The sequence below is a fragment of the Danio rerio genome, chromosome 6, assembly GCF_049306965.1.
Source record: "Danio rerio strain Tuebingen ecotype United States chromosome 6, GRCz12tu, whole genome shotgun sequence".
Lineage (NCBI taxonomy): Eukaryota > Metazoa > Chordata > Actinopteri > Cypriniformes > Danionidae > Danio > Danio rerio.
This window is the reverse complement of record NC_133181.1, coordinates 36,337,221-36,354,309: the sequence shown is the minus strand read 5'-3', so window position 1 is coordinate 36,354,309 and position 17,089 is coordinate 36,337,221. Positions and strand designations below refer to the sequence as shown.

The 17,089-nt window shown below is 37.2% G+C and overlaps 1 protein-coding gene across 4 annotated transcripts in view; it reads left to right on the top strand.

Annotated features, from left to right (window-relative positions):
- The window catches only part of mast2 (microtubule associated serine/threonine kinase 2), a 206,849-nt gene that overhangs the window by 39,271 nt on the left and 150,489 nt on the right, over positions 1–17,089 (top strand). For all 4 annotated transcript variants that reach the window (XM_073954326.1, XM_001341269.10, XM_073954325.1 and 1 more), the window contains exon 2: positions 16,265–16,409. In XM_073954326.1, coding sequence (XP_073810427.1) covers positions 16,265–16,409 — 145 coding nt within the window. The remainder of the gene's footprint in view (positions 1–16,264; positions 16,410–17,089) is intronic.

The window sequence follows — 17,089 nt, the reverse complement described above, 5'->3', positions numbered from 1 at the left end:
AAATCACTGACAGGTTTTGTACAGTAAATATGGCCACATATTACAAATGAGAGTTTTGAATGAAGGGAGTATCATTTGATTTTAAAATAATTGAAGGAAACACACACACACACACACACACACACACTAGCAAACACAAGCACAAGCACAAGCACACACACTATCTACTATCTATGATTATTTATTAAATATCGACTTGAACAACTGAGATTAAATCACACAAAACCTAAAACCTAAAGCCTGTCATGAAAATAAATAACTTGCACTTTTGGAAGGAAAATAAATAATTTTCAATGTTTTTCATATTAAAAGTAGAAAATAAGAGGTATCTCTTCTAAATAACATAACCCTTGCATATCCTGTAAATAATATTTGAAACATATATTTGAAATATTTCTGTAAACAAATTATTTATCGTAAATAATCATTTAAATTATAAGCTTCCAAGATCAGTGTGCCGATGATGCGGGTAGCTGTGCATTTATACTTCTGCTTGCTGTTTGTGTTGCTTTGCAATAACAGTTCCAAAACGCTAGCTGGCAGAGGGTTATGTTTCTCTCAAGTTTCTTTATGGGTGTTTTGTTTTTTCTGAACGCTATCTTAATGTTCAAGAAGCTAAAACTAGCTCATTTAGAGGGGGGAACCGGCGGAGGTGGAACAACTTTAATCATGTAAGGTAAACACAGAACAAGACACTTGTAAACACTCACTCCAACGGGCTTGCTGCTGTCCGTGCTGCCCGTGCTCATCACTGCTACAAAACAGAACAATTACAGAGTTTGCGCTATGCATCTTTGTGACGTGTAGTTACATTTTGTGAGAGGTGACTGCGCAATGGGACTGCGCAAAAGCTGCACTAAACCATATGCGTGCACTCAACGTATAAATCAGCCTTTACTTTGCACTACATTGATGATGCTGTGCCAGAGATGGGTCACATGACTCCACACACAGTTGGGAAAGTAATCGAAATAATCGACCTACAAAAATTTGATTTTTGAGTATAGGTTCTGAATGTTGATTTCGATTACTTGTGAATTAATCACACAGCCCCAGCAACACATTCTATTGGACTCGCCTGCTTTTAATGACTTCAGAAGTCTTTTTTCTAAAACCTCCCTCGATGAGATATTCAACTTAATTTTACATGAAAATATTTTAGAATTGTTATCATATATTAACATTAACAATCTTATCTGTTATTTGTTTTTAATTGTATATTTATTAATGAAATGTTTTTGCCAAGGAAATTTGTTTGCTGACATTAAATGATGATGGTTATTTAATAATAACAATATGTATCGCTTGATGTTTGTATAGCATTATCTAACTAATTTATAAGAGGTAGTCATTAAATTATTTAAATAATCATAACTTTATCTATTACCAAGCAACCAGAATTGTTTGTTTCTGTTCCGATCTGCTTATCCTGATATGTTATTTGCTTTTCCAAAAATATGAGCTGATAATTTTTTTTCTTTTTTTTTTTTTAATAAAAACTGTGATGCATTGTTTGATGATTCATTAATAAATTGAAACTTTAAATAACTATTTAAAATATATTTATTTATTTGTCAAGTTGAACTGTGTTTTCTTTATTGTATTTAGTTTAAGTATTTAGTAAAACTTTAAATGATAGTCTACAGCAAATTTTTTGATGTCAAAAACACAGACACTTTCAACTACAATTTGACTTTGAGTTCCTCCCATTCTCGGGTTAATTCCAGTGTCACGCTTTTCTTCAATGACTTCTCAAGACCATCTCAGCTGGCTAGGCGGGCCAACAACCTGGCACAGCCCCCGAATATGAGAACATCTTCCTGACGTTTCCATGGAGTCAATGGACAAAACATTCAGTCTTTCGTTTAGCAGAATCCTGGACACCTACAGCACATCTGGAAGACATCAGTAGCACTCGGGCTTCAACTGGCTAATGGGACATTGTATTCTGGTTGTGTGCACATGTACAGTAGGCGTTACACATTAGGCGTGGACAGACACATACGTCGATAAGTCTCATTGGGAAGTTGAGGCATAGAGGATTAGATGAGGATTAGAGGATTACTTACCCAGGTCTGCTAGAGATGATTAAGGATCATTCAGGCCATCACAGTGAATTTTTTTCTACTTTTACATTTTCTGACTGCATATGTGAAAAAATTGAGAATAGAATGTAGATGAACTGATTGAAGTCAAATGTATTAACCAAAGTTCTAAATATATATTTGTTAGTTTCCAAAAATGTTCTTTCATTTGCTTTAGTTCCACAAAGTTTTACTTTTCAGAGTCATGGCAGTTTGAATTGTATCTGATCATCTTTCATTGTAGAGGACATGCTGTGTTTGTGCGGTTATATATTTCTGCTGAGTAGAACAATTCTGGAAGTTTCATGACGAGATTTTATCATCTTGCTTTTTTCTTGAGGTCCACATGGATAATGTTAGTTATGATTCTTGACCCCCATTCCCCCGCAACCTCCCGAGTTTTATGTGATCATTTTCTGCTCTCTGGACAATGAATTGTTGGTTCTCCCCAGAAAATATGAGAACTCCAAAATTCCAGCTGACCATGTTACCCTTTTTGTGCCAATATGTGTATGTAATTGTTAGATTGAGCTATTAAAGGAAGTAAGTCAGAATAATAGACTGAGCAAGTACAAAACTTGTGAGAAGTAAGAGGGCATTCGATTGTGACAAAAAAATTATTGGAGTTGATGTTGATGTGACGTTGCATTATTACTGTCACATATGATAAAAAATTATATGATCATTATTGTCATAATTGATTTTTTTACATCATTGAGCCTCAAAACTGGCCTACAGTGTGACTGTCTTGACCGCTTCAGTTTGCGATCGCCGACAACCACTTCAGTTCATGATCGTGATCTATTGAACTGGGGCTACCTATCAATAATGTTTGTGGGGGTTCCCACTGAGCTCAGTGGGGTTTACGCCACTGAGCTCAATAAAATACAATTATATATTTAAATAACATTGATAAATGCCTCATATTTATCAACATGCAAGCTTCAGATAGAAATGCCAACTGGCCCAGCTGGGGTTCGACCCAGCGAACCTCTTGCTCTGGGGGGATCATGCTACCCACTGCACCACAGTGATGCCCAATAACTAATTCTTAGCCACATATTTTGAGTAAGGTGGCAGTCCTTAGGGATGCAATGATTCACTGGTTTCACTATTAACCGTGCTTTAATTCGTCATGGTTAATTTATCGTAAAGGCTTCTCAACACTGCGTTTCTGCACGGAAAAAAACTGCAGCAACTAAACAAAGTTATGCGAGCTGTGCTTTAGTTTGTAAACCGAGACTAATAACCACATACACTGGATTAACTGTAACTGAGGCTATTAACTAAGGCAAGCTCGAGCTAGTTCATTATTTCCAATGGAGGGACGTGCACGCGATGCAACACACCCGCTTTTCAGGCACAGTAGCTGAGATGGAGCTTTTGTGACCGCAGGAACTGCAAATGGCTGAAGTTTGAGGAAGAAGCAATGAAATTTACACAGGTTTGCAAACTCACTTAAAGTAACAAATATTGGCACTGATCATGCAGTGAATGTTGATCCGCCAGCTGAGATGCATTGCATTCGATGCATTGCATTCACTACGTGTTCAGCGCAAATGGACGCTCGAAACTTCAGCTCAGGGAACAGTATTGGACATGTGGTCATCGCGAGAATCCTATATCCTCATATGTAGGGTCGGCTGACTCGCCTGCTTTTTTTCCACAAACACAGAAAAATGTAAATCAGCGCATAATGAGACTGAGCATTTACAATGACACAAACCGAAACCAAAACCTTTAAAGAGTGGTAGAAGTGAGACCTTTCTTCATTTTTGTTGTCCATTCTTTCTGGTTATTATATTGACATGCGTTTAAAAACAATAGTACAAACTCTATATTCTATATTCTTACTGCAATGCTTCTTTTTTGTTGAAGCATTTGTTACATCCGTAGTCCTTATTGTCTAGCCCTCTTCACTGAAAGCAATGTACTCTGGTGTGACGCCACATGCTAAAGTTTTTTTTTTTTTGCAAGTTATTATTATTATTATATTTTTACATATTTAACTTTTTTGTAACTATTATTACCTTAAGTTTTGTTGACTTTTGGTGTAACGCACTATTTAATGAAAAGCCATGGAGGAAAAAAAATATTCATGGCTTCACATGACATAAATTGCACTATATAAAGTTGGAAGTGTCGAATAATGAAGATAAATGACGCAGTGGCGCAGTAGGTAGTGCTGTCGTCTCACAGCAATAAGGTCGCTGGTTCGAGCATCAGCTGGGGCAGTTGGCATTTCTGTATGCAGTTTGCATGTTCTCCCTGAGTTTGCGTGGGTTTCCTCCGGGTGCTCCGGTTTCCCCCATAGTCCAAAGACATGTGGTACAAGTGAATTGTGTAGGCTAAATTGGCCGTAGCGTATGAGTGTGAATAAGAGTGTATGGATGTTTTCCAGTAATGGGTTGCAGCTGGAAGGGCATCTGCTGCGTAAAACATGCTGAATAAGTTGGCGGTTCATTCCACTGTGATGACCCCAGATTAATAAAGTGGCTTAGCCGAAAAGAAAATGAATGAATGAATGAATGATAAAGTTAATGACTCCTTATATCTCCTCAAACAGTGACTTAAAACTACATAAATATAACTATTTTCTTAAAAAATGGTATTTAACAAAAAAAAAAACTTTTTTAAATAATAAAAAAAAACATGTCAACCACTCAAAATATATAATTGGTTACTACCTATCTTTAATCGATAGTCATGTGTGCTTGGTTTGAATTACTGTCATCACAGTTGAAAATAAACATCAGCCTTCTTCTGTTAAACGTGTGTGTGGTAGGGTTGTAACGGTATGAATTTTTCACGGTATGATAATCGTCTAAAACAATACCACGGTTTGACGGTTTCGCGGTATACGGTATGTTACAAATGTTACAAAATAATTGAACAGTGAAGCAAATTTGACTTTTTCCAAATAATATATTTTTAGTTACTATAAACAACACCACTTACAATGAACAAATAAAAATAAGAAAATAATAAATAATGTGTCAAAGTCCAAATAAAGTCCAAATAAACATGGTGCAAATCCTCAGTAAAAAATAGATATAAATATTTACTATACTATAAATAGTTACATAACGAAACTAGATTCAATATGGGACATCCTTAGGTTTTATGTGCCAGCATGGATATGGTTGTCTATCGATATGGATTTGGATATGCTTGTCTGCAATGCAGACAAACAGCTGCATCTTCATTTGCGTCTTTTGAAATCAGCAAGAGCAGCAGTTCGTCTTTGCTGTGTCACTGTTTTGTCATGTTTCTGTGCTGCTGTGCATGCAAAAGTACTTAGTATGAGAATTATTTCATGCAAAACTTTTTTTTTTGCGTTTTATTTAGCCACGCATTAATGTATGCCTATCTCTCATTCCGTGTTGTTCAAAAAGCTTGGTCCACAAACAAAAGCGAAACCTATGCTTATTGGTTGTGATATAGAGAGTTTGAACCAATCTGGGCATGGAGGAGGGATAATGCATCAATGTATCATGTCTGATTTGTCCGGAGACACAGTGACGTGCGTTTCTTTGTCAAATCAGCGTTGTCAAATGTTGATGACGTAACCGCACTGATTCCGGAGCCTCTGAAAGTCCGCGAATGTTATGTGATACAGCACTGGAAAGCTGAGATTCTCTTCTTTATGCCAATCTTTGAATTGTATGAATCGGATCAGCGGATCAAAAGTTATTAAACATTTAAGAGCAATACTTATTTTTAGCCGCGGGCGGCTGTCTCGGTCTTTAAGGGTTAAAACCGTTGATATGCAATTGTTCATGGTATGATAATCGTGCACGTTCAAATCGTGGTAAACCGTCATACCGGTATATTGTTACAACCCTAGTGTGTGGACTCTGATCTGCAATACAGCACACCTCACCTGCTTGGACAAACAGAAAGGCCAGTAGCTCTTCGACCACAGCAAGGCAGACTGCCAGGGAGTGTGAGAGTGTTTATGTTGGTATTCCTGAGGGATTGACTGGTTTTACGAGCTGTTTTCTGTACCGCAGCGGAGGCCGCACTGCCTCGTGGATGGAGGCAGTTGAACTATGCTGTAATGGGGAAATCATTTGTCATTTTTATAGCCTCTTTAATGATCAGTTGTCTTGAATCTGAGTGATACAAATACTTACTTTCTTGACTACACTTTTATTATTTTAAGTGGTTTAGGATTTTAACACTGTAATTGCTTTGTCTTGTCAGTGTTATTGTCCATCGGCCATTGTTAATCTGTTTGTTATTGTTTCTGGAGGTTTCAGTTTGCTCAAGGACATGTTGTAAGTGTTACCTGTGCATCTGAGAGCAGAGCAGAGTCTGTTTGTCATTGGTTTTCATCAGAACTGTGTTAGTCCACAGGGTGGAACCAGGACAGAGGAGTGGGTGGAAAGAAAAAAAGAAAACATGGGATGTCTTGAAGGAAGAGTGAATCACAAATGTTTAGATTTTGAAAACGCTCTGCCAGATCTGATGCAGTACAGATACAGACCTGTATTTCATTACAGTTTATCAGTTAGTAGTGAACTCAAGTAAACTGCACAGATGCTCTGAAGCATACACACTGACACCTGAGTGAGGGAGAGACTGGTGTACTAGCTGTATGTAAAACTCACTTACTTTTTTTTTTCTCATAGAGCATTGACCTTATGTGGTTGAACAGTGACATTTCTTTGATCCATCACATCCGCAGTAAAAGCAGCCTGTCTCTTCTTTCTCTTACAGTCACATTTTGCACTTTGTGGTTGGATTGTTTACATGTCAAGATGGAGCTTGAAATGACCAGTATATCTTCTTTGGCTCCAGTGTTTCCCCTACCATTATATTAGGAAGGCGTCCCGCCCTTCCAATGGCTGTCCCCGCCCCCCTTGAAGTTAATTGTATTTTCCATATCGCGCCAGATCATGACTTCTTTTAATAAACAAGCTAAATAGCTGTCTTCATTCATTTTCTATTTGGCTTTGTCCCTTTGTTAATCAGGGGTCGCCACAGCGGAATGAATGGCCAACTTATCCAGCATGTGTTTTACACAGCGGATGCTCTTCCAGCCGCAACACAACACTATAACAACTATACACTCATTCACACACATACACTACGCCCAATTTAGCTCATTCAGTTCATCTATACCGCATGTATTTGGACTTTGGGGGAAACCAGAGCACCTGGAGGAAACCCAAGCGAACACAGGGAGAACATGCAAACTCCACACAGAAACACCAACTGACACAGCCGGGGCTCAAACCAGCGACCTTCTTGCAGTAAGGCAATTGTGCTACCCACTGTGCCACCATGCCACCCTAAATAGCCTTATGTAATATCCTATTTACACAATGGCATGTCATTTCTGTCTCTACATGGTCGTGCGTTTACAGATTTCTGCTCTCTGAATCGTGCACGATGGAGTTCCACACAGCCATTCTCTCTGGGAATGAGAGTGTGAGCTACATCTGACAGGACCGATAGTTTCTCAGAAGTTAATCGCTTTAATTTCACAACTGTTGTTTAATTCTTGGAGAAAAGCTAATTTAAACAGATTTTTCTGTATTTATAGTCTCACAGAAGGTCGTCTGACAGCAATAACAACAATGTTTTGATAAGATTATGTTGACATTACATAACACACATGAAATTTGGCTGGCTAGGATGTCACGTCAACCTACAGAAAAATATCAGAATTCTTTAAATGTCTCCAGTGTAGTGACGATGGCAGCACTCGCTCTGCTTGGAGCAGCCGGAGTAGGTCTCATGCTCCGGGTCCCATAGTATAAGGCGCCAGACTGGACAAAAGTCAAGCGAACACACAGAGATCGAATGCACATGAGGCAGACCCAGTGTGCAAGTGAGAGAGACCGAATGGGCGCGAGGTAGACCAGTTTAGGCGAGAGATCGTAAGATAGTAGCGTTTGAATTCCATTCATACTGCACACATTCATACAAATGCAGTACCTACTGAGTAGTAGGCAGTTTCGGACGCAGCCTTGGTCTCTCACGCGCGGCAACACTTGGCTTCTCTCGCGTGAACTCAGTCTCTCTTGCTTGCATCCGGTCTACCTTTTGAAACCTCTTTCTACAGAAACCTTCTGTTTCTCTCATGCTCACTCTCGGTCAAAGGTCAAGTATAAAAGTATACTTTATTTAGTTTGTATACTAATATCAGTGTCTTAGTAGTGTAATTGTGTACCAATAGCGCTTGCGACAAACTGGCCCACTTTCACTTTCCCTGTGAGAGCGACCTCTTAACCATGAACATGGTAATGAATACTTTTTACAACAGTATTTGGTGCTTTAAGTTGAAATCGAACATTTTATGTATTTGCAGGACAAGACAAACATTCGCAACAGGCTGCAGGGAGACTATCTTGCAGCCTGCATACGGCTCTTAATAAATGGGCCACACATTTCTGACTGTCCATACCAAGAAGCTCTTGTAATGTTTTTCCAAAAGGACAGAAAGATGCTCTGTAGTGATAAAAGCTGCAAACTTTGTGGATTAAAAATATATAAAAAATGTTTTTTAGCTTGTATGGGAGTACAGTTCAAATCACCCCTATCCCCCATTATTTTTAATACAAAAAATAATTGTTGTGAAGAGGTGATCACAAACTGAAGAGTGGGTGTGGGGAGTTAAAAGGCGATCGTTACATTTTAAGCACACTCTTTATGAAAGTAGTAGGCTAAAATCCACTGTAGACCACTTTTTTTTTTTTCTTGAAGTGAAGTTAGCACTTTTTTTCTGTAATCCCAGCTACTTCAGGGCAGGGTCCTGTTGGTTTCATGCATGGCAATGAAGTGTCATCACAGGAACCAACCAATTAGTTCTGTCATTTTCATCTGATTTGTTTGCCTCTTCCTCATCAAGGCTTAAAAAAAAATCTTTTTATCTACTCAGATCTCCTTGCCGATCACTTTTCAATAATTAATTGTTTTATTTTTTTTTTATTTAACTGCACAAAAGCTTCTACAAAAATCTCAGCATAGATCCTTGATACATCTGCCATCTCATACATGACATCTGATGTCATGTCCTCCCTTGCTTGAGTACATTTAGCTAAACTTTGTTAATCAGATCGAACCCAGTCAGGCATCTTATGATAAGCCAGCGCGTTTCCTTTGGCTTTTATCCACGATGATTGCGTTTTCATCACTAGTCTGGAGGCTCATCCTGACACACGATCAGTCAGTCTGATTGCTTCTGAATGGAGAGAAATGCCTGGATGTGAGAGTGGCCTGGAGAGATTGATTAGAGGAGACCTGTGGAAAAACATCTGGGGAAGTGAAATTAGCCCAGCCACAAGTGTGCAACGTGAGCTGGGTCTAAACATCCAGCGTTCACTGGAGAGTCATTAAGGCCTGGACTCTGAGGTCATGAGTTAAGTGTGTAGTTTTCCCTTTCATGCTCTGTCAAAGCAGAGTCGACCAAACCAAAGTGAACAGTAATGTATGCTGGTGCATAGAGGCGTGCAGTCTTTGGAGTTTGCCTGACATATTGATATGTTTTTAGAAATGACATGCTGTGACAATTTATGTTGATGACAATAATTTGATTCAAATGACGAGATCACAGAATGAGCTGTTGTGGGTAAAGTACATAATCCCATTGGTCCTAAATATGAGTCTTGTTGTATATTAAGGGCTGTAAAGTAACTTGTAGCCACTCATAGCCATGTGGACTGTGTGCCAACAAGCAGTACAACTGCACTTTGGTCTTTCTGCGTTTGAATCCCGGCTCTCAGACCTTTGATGTTCCTGTCCCCTTCTCCAACTTTGCCTCCTGTCCTACTGTCTTATCACAATAATAGCAAAAAAAAAAAAAGTTTAACTTATGTTTTCCAGAAAAAATGTGTAAAGGTTAGAAACTCATTAATAATATTACCATTGTTCATGATCCTGCTGAAACGTTTTTAAAACATTCAAACCATTTGGCACCAACAATGTGTGCACAAAAGGCACAGTGCCATAAGAATGCAAAAATTCTAACAAAGTTGTACACTGTTAGACTTTGCAGCAAGTTTAAATTTATTTACTGCTAAACACCCACTAAAACATACATTCTTTACAGTTTACTACTATAATATGAACTTCATTGTGGGTCATTTTAAATCTTTTACAGCAACTTACTGCATATTGGCAGTTTGCGGTAGTCTACTGTAATCAAGTACTGTTACTTTAATTGAAGACAAAAATGAGACAGCAGTAAAAAAAGTCAATACTAAAATCAAATACTAAAAATAAAGTTTCGTACTGCTAGTGTAAAAGGTAAAGAATTTACAGTAGAAGTACTGTAAACATTGTCGTACTGTTAAATTAAAATGTTGTAAAGGGCATTTTACTAGGGCTTTGCTATTATTTGAAATTCAGTTTCAATTTTGTTTTTGGCTTCTAATGATTATAAAAAACATTAATCGAGATAAAGCAATTATTGTATCACATACCGCCCCCATTCCAGTTGTACACATTTGTTGCTCTGCAAAGCTCAGTTTCACGTGAAAATGACTAAAAGCAAGTACTGTAATGTAATTTTGCTGCATAGGATGCTCGTTATTCATTGATGTACATTCGAATCATTCATGTTATTAAAAGCGCTCAAGAAATCGCATGTTGTTGTGTGTATGCACTTAGCCTCAGAGACGAGCAGAGCACACACATCTAGGCATGGGACGATAACCGTGTTCAAGGTATACAGCGGTTTGGAAAAGTCAAGGTTTGAAAACCGTTCCTAAGGTATGAGTAAGATTCTTTTTATTTACATTTTTTTGTTTGTTTTTAGGACATCAGTATCTCCACCAGAAAAGCTCTCCAAAGATGCCATTTTAAATTGTAAAAAAAAAAAAAAAAAGATCAGTGTTTTTGAAACAAATGAAATCAGCAAAAGTCAATAATTTATTAGACAATAGAAGAAAGTAAGTTCTATGTTTTTTGTTGTTGTTGTTGAATATCATAGAGTTGGTATTTGTGCAATGATCCCTTTTAAAATGATTCTACTTTCTTCACAGCTGTTTTTACTAAGCCATGTGCAAACACGCTTGAGTTCATTTTACAGCTGCCAGTCATAATACTAGTCATTTGACATTCTTCTGCTTTTTCCAGCCGTAGTAATTATCCACTGCCCGGAGTGCTGCAGTTAATGCTTAAGCCTGCAGCTCATGTCTCGTGGCAGGTGAGAGTGTTTCTCTCAAACCTGTTCCTCACGTGTGTTCACCTGAGTCTCTGATCCTCAGCTCATTAGCCTGGGGACTCCAGGCTTACGTCATGGTCACCCAGCCTCAATCACCAAACCTGATAATGTTTTCTCAGGCAGGATTCTGAATGGCTGCATCTTCTCTAAAAGCCTGTCACTGATGGACTTTTCACTTGCTTATTTGTCTGTAGTTCTCTGGAGTAATTGGACGGTGCTTTCTGTAAATTTAGCTGCACTTAGGGGATGATAGCATGTAGCAATCCTAAGGAGAGTATTGCTGGTAAATCAGTGCTGCAATTCAATGACCAATTCAAATCTTTGCTTCTGTCCACTGTGCAAAACAAAAAGAGAGCATTCAGCCATGCGCAAGGTAAGGGATGCAAGGCATTGTGTTTGTGATGTGATGCAAAAAAGTCTGTTGCTTCTTAATGTTTCTTTTGGCTGTTGTAAGATTACATTCCAAGGTTGTTTATTTGGTCAAAAATACAGGAACACAGCTTTGCTGATAATATTTAATTTAGTAGTAATAGTTTAAGTGATTAAAAAATTATGTAGAATATAAGACGACTATTACTGGACATTGGTAAAAGGTAAAATGTCCCATTACTTAAAAAATGGGTAAATTGTTAAGGAAATATTTAATATTGACACACTGACTTCATATATTAACTTTGCTGACCTCCTGACAAATATTGAGAAATGTTACAATATTGTAATATACACTCACTGGCCACTTTATTAGGTAACCTTACTAGTATCGGGTTGGACCCCTTTTGCCTTCAGAACTGCCTTAATCCTTTGTGGCACAGATTCAACAAGGCACTGGAAATATTCCTTCGAGATTTTGGACCATATTGACATGATAGCATCACACAGTTGCTGCAGATTTTTCAGCTGCACATCCATGATGTGAATCTCCGGTTCTGCTACATCCCAAAGGATGATCTATTGGATTAAGCTCTGGTGACTGTGGAGGCCATTTGAGTACAGCGAACTCATTTTCATTTTCAAGACACCAGTCTGAGATGATCCATGCTTTATGACATGGTGCGTTATTCTGCTGGAAGTAGCATCAGAAGAGAAATCTCTGCAGATCTTATGCAGGTAGTTATGCATTCAGAAGTTGTCCAAACCTGTCTTGACATTATTTCACATTGTTGTTGCAGATGAAATATAACACTTAAAACATGGTTTAAACATGTTCCATTTGGCTAGATATTAATTAACAGTCATTTAAACAACTTTACCGAATCCTCTCTTGACGTTCGGTCTCCATGTTTGTAGTTTGTTTACACTTTTTACCCAAATTTGTAGTTCTAAACAAATTCACATCCAACGTGCAATGTATTGTGGACAATATGAGTGGTTAGAGTATGGACGCTTCTACACTTCGAGTTTTTCCCGGAAATGGTAAACCATCCGGGAACCTTTGTCTACATGTCTAAATGGATTGAGTTGCTGCAATGTGATTGGCTGATCAGATATAGTTAACGAGCAGTTGAACAGGTGTAACCATTAAAGTGGCCAGTAAGTTCATATCTGTGATAGTAAATACTTTGGAGCTTTATTAATGATAAATAGGCTGCCTGCTTAAGATGCCATCTAAATAAAATAGTTTTTTTATATAATAATAAAAATAATAATATTCACATGACATGATTCTTAAGAATTAATAAAAAAAATATAAAACACACTATTTTATTATTTGTTACATTTTTGGTAGAAACAATTATATTGCTGCAGGATTAAAGGAACCACATTTTATAAAAATACATAGAATTATATAAAAAAAATAGCGGTCATTTGTGATCAATTTAATGCATCTTTGCTAAATAATAAAAATATTATTTATAAGAAACAAACGAACAAAAAAACTCTTGACTAGTGTTTTGAAAGCTAGTGTATGATTTGAGTGCGATCGTGAAGCTTGTGTATAAGCAGTTTGTTTTCTTCCTGGTTATTTTTTTGGATATGTCTTCAGTGGTCACTGGTGCATTATTCAGTTTTTTCCCTTTTTAAGTGTGTGCGCGCAAGTGACAACGATGACGTTTGTTTGCTTTAAGGCTTTGTGCTTTGGAGGACTCGTGGTGTGGTTTTATGAGTGCTGTGCGTTTGATACAAACAGGCCTACCAGATGTTTTTGGAATTTCGTGACACCACAGAGAGGATGTGACCAGCACAGGGCGCTTGCCAGATTTCCATGGCAACGTCTGTTTCCCATCCTGACGGAGAACACAAGGAGTATGAATGAATCTGCAGGCATCATGAAAGAAAATTATTTGGCTCCCATTTTGGGTCTGCATTTCTTACCACTTACTTTTGATTGTTCTGTTTCCTGTCTGCATCGCTTCTGTGTTGATGACAGCTTCACTTTGTTGTTGACATTTTAGTGGCTTGTTAATGTAGTGATGGAAAAATACATGCAAGGAAAGAGCAGTTGCAGGTGTTTTGGCTAGGGATTTTTTAAATGTTGGAATGAGTTACAATTTGATTCTTGATTGAGCTTTTTTCTTATTGATTTATTCTGCTATTCCAATACAAAAAGTTGTTGGGTGTTTGCATGTTTATTTGTGTGTCAGCTGAAGAACACAGTTTTTATGGAACATTGTGACCCTTTGTGTTCAGCTTGTAGTTCGAACAAAAATGTGTGGAAATAATTATAAGCTAAGACCTGACCACATTCACACTTGTATGGTTCTTGTATGGTTTCACAATATTTTCTGTACTTGATGTATAAGCAGCTCTGCAGTATCTTTGCTGCTGTCTGAATTAATATTGATTGGATCAATTGTTAATGCATTAATTGTTAATGCATTCATTTCACAATCACCAGCAATCTAATCCACACAGATCATTGGAGACCTACAAATCAGCCACAAAAAGAACTACAAATCCCGTTTTACCTGATTAGTGATTACTCACACACCTGTTCTGGATCACTGGTGACACACACAGACACACAGCTGAAGCTCATCAGTGAATCATTAACTGGATAGTAAAGACACCTTTTTTGACAAAACATATTGCTGAATCTTGTTTTACCCCGTGTAACCTTACAAAGCATTTTTCTTTGTCTTACCGTGATAAGATCCTTTCTTTAATCGTTTTGATTGTGGTGGGCAAAGCAAGGCTTTATGAAACACTGAAACAGCAAATGTGTCGTAGCTTCAAAACGTTTCGAAACCCTATTCTACAGTGATCCTAGTGGTCATTTTTTAATGTTTTACACTGGAACAACTTCAGTAAAGAAACAGTTTAGCAAATTGAGGTATTAAACCCCACGTTGTATAGTTGAAGCTTCAAAGAGAGTTCCTGACAAGTATGCCGAGACAATGGGTTCGAATCCAGGGTGATGCAGCTATAGAAGTTTCTAAATGCTCTGTCCTTGTAACGTGATTTGTTTTAACATTTGGTCTGACATACGAATAAACACTGTGACCTGGGTGTTTCGGAACATGCTTCGGTGCAGTGTTTTGAGACACTTTGGTCTTCACGATCTTGACACTTTTTGCCGTCTAGTCTGACTTTTTACCTGTATTCTGACCACATATTTTGGATGACCTTTATGCTTCTGTTTGCTCCTGTTTTGACCATTGCCTGTCTGACTACACTTATTATTAAAGAACTGCACGTGTATCCTCACCTTCATTGTCATCGTCTTTACGTTACAATTAACATGACTTGATTATTTTTCTCTTCTCAAGTTTGGGTTTTACAATTGAACAAATGTGTAGAATAATTTGATTATCAGAACTTGATAAGCATGGCTATTGTTTACATTGTAATGATAACAATACTGTTTATTGATACTGGTTATTATCGGTACTGTTATTGATACTAATATCTATAATTTGATGTAAAAAGACAAAAAAAAAATTCAGTTATATTATTAATGTTTAAATTTACAGCAGTTTACCAATACCTGCAATAGGGCTGTGCAACATGACAATATGGCTAGTAAATTTATTCTGATTTTGGCGAATAATCAAGGAACTTTGGTGCCATACCATGGCTACGACAGGCGCAATGATGTTACACATTACCTGAAAATAGTACCCAGCTAACTTCCAATGTGACCATCTGCTGCAAATGGAGCATGTGCCGGTTGTGTTGCATAATTTCATTGCGAATGAGTTTTAAATACGAAAAAAAGCTTTAAATACGAAAATGAGCAAACTCTTTGCTCTTTCTTGAGCGAAATGCTAATAGTCTAATCTGCTTCACTGATTCATGCTAAGTTAAAAATGCTCCCGCCAGACCCGGAGATTGGCTGAATGGATTCAAAAATGGTAAAACTCAACTGTTTATCTTGGGAGTTTTTAAAAAAAGCCTTTTTTTTAAGTGGATTGTTCCTTGAACATTGAAGTATATGGAGATAAAGCAGTGCGGGAGTTATTAGCAGTACCATTTTCCCTGAAGCTTATCAGTAGTCCATTATTGACTGAATTATGGTAAAAAAAAACTGTTCTCAGTAGTTATCCCTAATAAGCAAGTGTACTTTTTTGCCTCAAGCTTAATGAAGATTAATTTAAAATTGTTAATGTTATTATTTTCCTGAGCTCCAACAAGAGATTTAAAAATGAAGCGAATGTGTTGAACGTTTCATAAACCAAATAAGACTAGCAGCATTCACAGTTGGCCGGATCAATTCAGAATAGTTAGAGAATCACAGTTAATAGATTTATTTTCCTCAGCCCAAGTGTGACAGGAAATCTTCATTTTGCAATGGATTATTTTAGTATTGAATTTGGTGCAGTGCTTCAGCATGAATGGTGACACTGCAGACATTTTATAAATCAATTTTATTTCTTTGAAATTGATTATGTGGACTTATTGGGTGTTACAACCCACACAACCTTCCATCTGTGTCTTCTTCTGTTTGCCTAAATTATATATTCTGAAGTTCGAAAGTCACTTTTGTGGCATTTCTTAAAACAGTTGCATATTATTGTTTGTCCTTGAAAGTAGGAAATAAACTCTTAATCTGCGTGTGTTTAAACAGGAGCTGCCGGCGCCGCCTCCCCTGCTGTTCAGGAAGCTGAGTAACCCAGACCTGTCTCCTGCCGCAGGAAAAACCAAACTGCAGAGGCAGCTCAGTCAGGATGACAGCAGAGGCCGACGCAGCAGCATGGCTGGCATCCTCACTGGTGAGACACTCTGGTGATTGATTTTAAAGTCACCGTGATATCAAAATTTATAGTTTTTATTTTTAGGGAAAATTGCAGTACTTGTATTAAATTATGTGTATTTATATCACCGGTTAAAAGTTTGGGGTCATTAAGATTTTTCAATGTTTTAAAATAAGCTTATCCTTCTCACCAAAGCTGTGTTTATTTATTCAAAAATATAGTATAAATTGTAATATTGTGAAATGTAATTGCACTATAAATAACTATTTATTTAATCATTTATTCCAGTGATTTTAATAATGAATTTTCAGCTTAATTACTCCAGTCTTCAGTCACATGATTCTTCCAAGATCACTTAATAATAATAATAATAATAATAATAATTATAATTATTATTATTATTATTATTAATGTTAGTAGTAATAAAAGCAGTAATGACTGGAGTAATAATTTCATTTGAAACTGCATACAATAAGTAGTAAATAAATATTTAATAAATAAGTATTTAACAATTTAACACTTTTTTACATTTAGTAAATATTGCCTTGATGAACAGAACAATTTTGTGTGTGTTTGTGTGTGTGTGTGTGTGTGTGTGTGTGTGTGTGTGTGTGTGTGTGTGTGTGTGTGTGTGTGTGTGTATAAAGACAAGGAGAGAGAGAGAAAGAAAGATATCATGTCACTGGAAAAGATCCAGG